The sequence below is a fragment of the Nicotiana tabacum genome, chromosome 3 (genome assembly GCF_000715075.1).
Source record: "Nicotiana tabacum cultivar K326 chromosome 3, ASM71507v2, whole genome shotgun sequence".
In the NCBI taxonomy this organism is placed as follows: Eukaryota; Viridiplantae; Streptophyta; class Magnoliopsida; order Solanales; family Solanaceae; genus Nicotiana; species Nicotiana tabacum.
In genome coordinates this window covers 4,235,319-4,239,800 of record NC_134082.1, presented here as the reverse complement: position 1 = coordinate 4,239,800, position 4,482 = coordinate 4,235,319, and the positions used below count along the sequence as shown (strand labels likewise).

The 4,482-nt window shown below is 33.4% G+C and overlaps 1 protein-coding gene across 1 annotated transcript; it reads right to left on the bottom strand.

Moving 5' to 3' along the window:
- Positions 1-213: 213 nt before the first annotated feature.
- LOC142174680 (uncharacterized) lies at positions 214-1,235 on the bottom strand. Its single transcript, XM_075240711.1, has 3 exons — positions 990-1,235; positions 877-927; positions 214-789 (listed from the first exon to the last, which is right to left on the bottom strand). The coding sequence occupies exons 1-3, from the start codon at positions 1,233-1,235 to the stop codon at positions 214-216; spliced, it is 873 nt and encodes a 290-aa protein (XP_075096812.1).
- Positions 1,236-4,482: the final 3,247 nt, after the last annotated feature.

Sequence of the window (4,482 nt, the reverse complement as noted above, 5' to 3'; positions counted from 1 at the left end):
AGGTCTACCATGCATGTTGGTAATCATATGAGGCTCAACAGTTGGATTCTGTGTTGATGGCCGCATCTCTATGTTGGTTACTGATTGTATGTAACAACTAAAAGCCTTCAGGTATGTTTCTTTCTTATACCAGTGGGTTACATAGTCAGCAGGCTCAAATCTCTTAAAAAATATTGCAGATATTGCATGGGAGCATGGTATTCCTTTGAGCTGTCATGATCTACATGTGCATGTATTGTTGGAGAAGTCAACAATATATTTGTAAACCCCATATTGTATCTCATACCCAGTATCCCCATTCCATTTAAAATCATACTTAACAGCATATTGAGATTGTTTCTCTATGTACCTCATTGCCATAGGAGATACATCAGAAATCCACCTTGTTGCAAATTCTCTCATGGTAGTCATCCTCTCCATCACCTTCACTCTAATCTCTTCTAACATGGCTATGATAGACTTGTGCCTAGCAGACAAGATCCAACTGTTAAAAGTCTCACACATGTTGTTCTCCACAGAATCATATTTACTCCAATCTTTGAAGAATGCTCTACACCAACATTGTTTTGGGTATCTCAGCAAGTCCTCAATGATCTTACTATCACCTAATTCTGCCAGCTCATCTATCTTAGCCTTCAAATATGCTTCAAATGAAGACCTTGCATAGGCCCAAAACTTCTTCCTTTTTTCCTCTCCTTTCCACTTTTGTTTCCAATTACTCCATATATGTCTTGCACATATTCTGTGCTCAGCATTTGGTAACAACTCAGAAACAGATGCAACAAGTCCCTTAAGCAACAAAAAAACAATTAGAATATCAGAAACATACATAAAGTATCCAAGTAATTAAAGGAAGGACAGGGGTGTAGTATATACCTTCTGCACATCAAAAATGATGGTCAGCCCCTCACCTTGGGATTTAGTGAGCTGCAGATCATACATCAGACACCTAAAAACCATGACCATGTGTGCTTTGTCCCCTTTTCCACCACTGCCCAGGCAGCAGAATACATTTGGTTGTTACCATCTTTACCAATGCATGATATTAGCTCACCCTTACACACACCCTTCAGAAATGCTCCATCAAAGCCAATAACATTTCTACACCCTTCCAACCAACCAACTTTGCAAGCATGTAGACAAATATAGATACCCACAAACACCTTCTTACCAGGTATTGTCTCCTTGGAGGTCTTCACAACAACAGTGCTGCCAGGATTTGTAGACCTCAACATGTCAGCATAATCATATATTCTAGAAAACTCCTTCTTGTAATCACCAAGATACTAACCCATGACCTGATGTTTAGCCCTAGCACATATGGATTTTCCCACATACACACCATACTTTATCCTAATCAATTCCTGCAACTTCCTAAGCTTAATGTCAGGTTGGTTGATAATGTTGTCCTTGAAATGTTTAGCTACTCATGCTGTATTAGCCATCTTGTTTCTGGTTGCTCTAAAACACTTATGAACAGGATAGTAGCTCTTGATAATGAAATTCCCTGTGTGTCCCTCCAAACTTCCCAAAATATGCCATCTACATCTTGTTGAGTTCACACATTTTGCCCTAACCCTATGTTGTTCATTAGGCCTCAACTTAATTTGAACTCTTCTTTGTATAGCATAATCTTGCAAAGCAGATTTGAACTGTTTCACATTTTCAAACACCATTTCCAACTGGAAACAAATTTTCTTACAAGCAGGATCAAAGTATACCCTACTGTTGTATCTTCTTAGTTGAGGATTATGCACCCCATCTTCTTCATCTACTTCATCATCTGTATCCTCACTACCTGGATCTGAACTGTCCAGATATTGCTCATCCCCTCCCAACTTTCCAGCATATTTGGATCCCATATCTTTATACATGTTTTCAAAACCAAGGTCTATACCTACATGTCCACTAGGTATCTCATCAGTATTAACTTCAGAAGATCTTAATGTACTACTCTTTGCATTCACTTTAGCCTGTCTAGCAGCAACAACTTCAGGTTCTAGGTCACTTGTCTCTCCAACAATATCCTCATCAGAACCATATAATGACTCATCTGTATCATCATCATCATCTTCAGAAATAGCCTCATAATCTTTATCACTCTCAGTACTTAGCTCATCACCCTCAACATCACCCTCAGAATCAGTTGCTAAATGAAAGGTATAATCAGTTGCTAAATGAAAGGTATAGAAGTTGTGAGCACCTAATTTTTGATAATATTTAATTTTTTATCACTTCTTCTATGTAAATATTTTAGGGCTTTTAACCTACAATTTTTAGCTTTGTTACACTTTTTATTATAGGGTAAAAATACAAAATTTAAAAGGTGAATTATTACTATTAATATTATTTTATTTTAAAATAATAAACAAATTCCAAAAAAAATATTAATTGTTTTTTTAATTTTCAAGAGTGATTTATAAAATAATAAAAAGGGAAGTATTGAATAAAAAAATAAAAGTAAAAGTAGGTGGAATTCTCTTTTAAAAAGTAAAAGAAAGTAGAAAATTAAAAAAAATAAAAGTAAAGTTTTGTGGAAATTTTAAAAAAATAAAAAGTAAAAGAAAGTAGCATTTTTAAAATAAAAGTAAAAGAAAGTGGATTATTTTTTTAAGAAAAGTTAAATAAGTGGAATTCTCTTTTAAAAAAGTAAAAAGAGTGGGATTTTAAATGAGATAAAATTAATTAATGTTGGAATTTAAAAAATAAAAGTAAAGAAAGGTGGGATTTCTTTTTATAAAAAAATAAAAGCAATTTGTAAGTGGGATTTCTTTTAATTAAAAATTAATAAAATAATAAAATATTTTTTTAAAACAATCTCTGAAAAATCTCGAAAATTTTGCTATAAATAGAAGAGAAAATTTGAGAAGAGAAGAGAAAGAAAAAAGAAGAGAGGGGGAGGAGAGAAATTTAGGTTGAAAATTTTCATTAAATTTTTCTTTCAATATTTCGGGCTTTGAATCTTGGGTTTGAAGAAGAGTTGATAGAGATTTTGTTGTTGCTGCTGTATTGACTCTACAACTTTCAGATTTTATTCATTTGAATTCACTCTCTTGTAGGTATGTAATTCAAGCTCTTGAGTTAAAAAATGTCGGAGCATCTTTATTGAAGCAGAAACAAATTGATTTGGTTCTTTTGATAAAGTTTCTTTCGTATTTAATCTGTTCGCATGAATGATGTTTCTTTGATTGAGTGAATTGAGATTTGCAAATGTTAACGTTATTTTAGTATGTTCATGACTCTGTCTCATTTTTTTTTCTTTTTTTCTTTCTTTTTTTTATTTTTCTTGGCTCATGACTTGTAACCAGTAGGTATTATTTTGTTTACATTTAGATTTTAAGCTCATGTAGCACCATGTTCTATTTTGAAATTTAAAGAAGTATGTGAAGTTGAACAATTTGTCAACATTAAGATGTAAAAAAAATAGATTGCGTTAGTGGAAGGATCTTATCTTCAGTTTATGTTATTGGCTGCATATTTTCTTAAATTAACCATGTGAAGATTCAACTTCCTCTGCTTCAAAATGGTATTGTAGAAGTTATAGTGGTGATACTACAACTTTCTCTTTAGCATAGTGTTAAATAAATTAATTACTTTAAGTGTTCTTTGTTATAATCAAGTTTAAAATGCATTTTTGTATGTCCATGTTTGTTTTGTTCCTTCTGGTTCATCCGAATAGTTCTCAACATGGTTTCTTTTTTTTTGTGCTCATATAGTCATTTAAGATTCATTATTTTGTTATAAAATTTTGTTAGTTTCTTTCTAGAATTTGAAAACGAAAGTCGGTCTTTTGAACATGATATGGAGATTAACCCAAAGCTGGCACCTGTCTTTTGTTATTTTCACATAAATGCCAACTCCACCTTTCTGAATTGTAGTATGCTATAACAAAAGGCTTCAGTGATATACATGTAGCTAACCCATTTCTTTAGGCCTTTTGTACTTATCAATTTATATCACTCCATCCACAATAAAACATCAAAACTCATGGCCCTCATTTAATTAATTTTAAATCCTTAGAATTCGAGGCATGCCATTTAGCGAATTTTCTATTGCCCTCGCAAAGTTGAAAAATGCGTAGTTGCTTTAGGCGCGTAATTTGAAATTACCTTATTAAACTCGGGTGTGCATTTCATGTGACCCAAATCCAAATTCCAACAACGTTAAATAAAATGTGTCGTGGACCGCGGGTGCATTTATGTGACGTGGTTCAAGACATATTTTAAATGACGTTGCAATCTTCCTAAAAATGAATAAGAGCGGTTAATAAGTTAAAATTGAACCATAGGCTAAAACATGTATTAAAATCAGATAATAGGCCAATTATAACAGTTGAGCGACCGTGCTAGAACCACGGAACCCGGGAATGCCTAACACCTTCTCCCGGGTTAACAGAATTCCTTATCCGAATTTCTGTGTTCGCAGACTGTAAAACAGAGTCAATATTTTCCTCGATTCGGGATTTGAACCGGTGACTTGGGA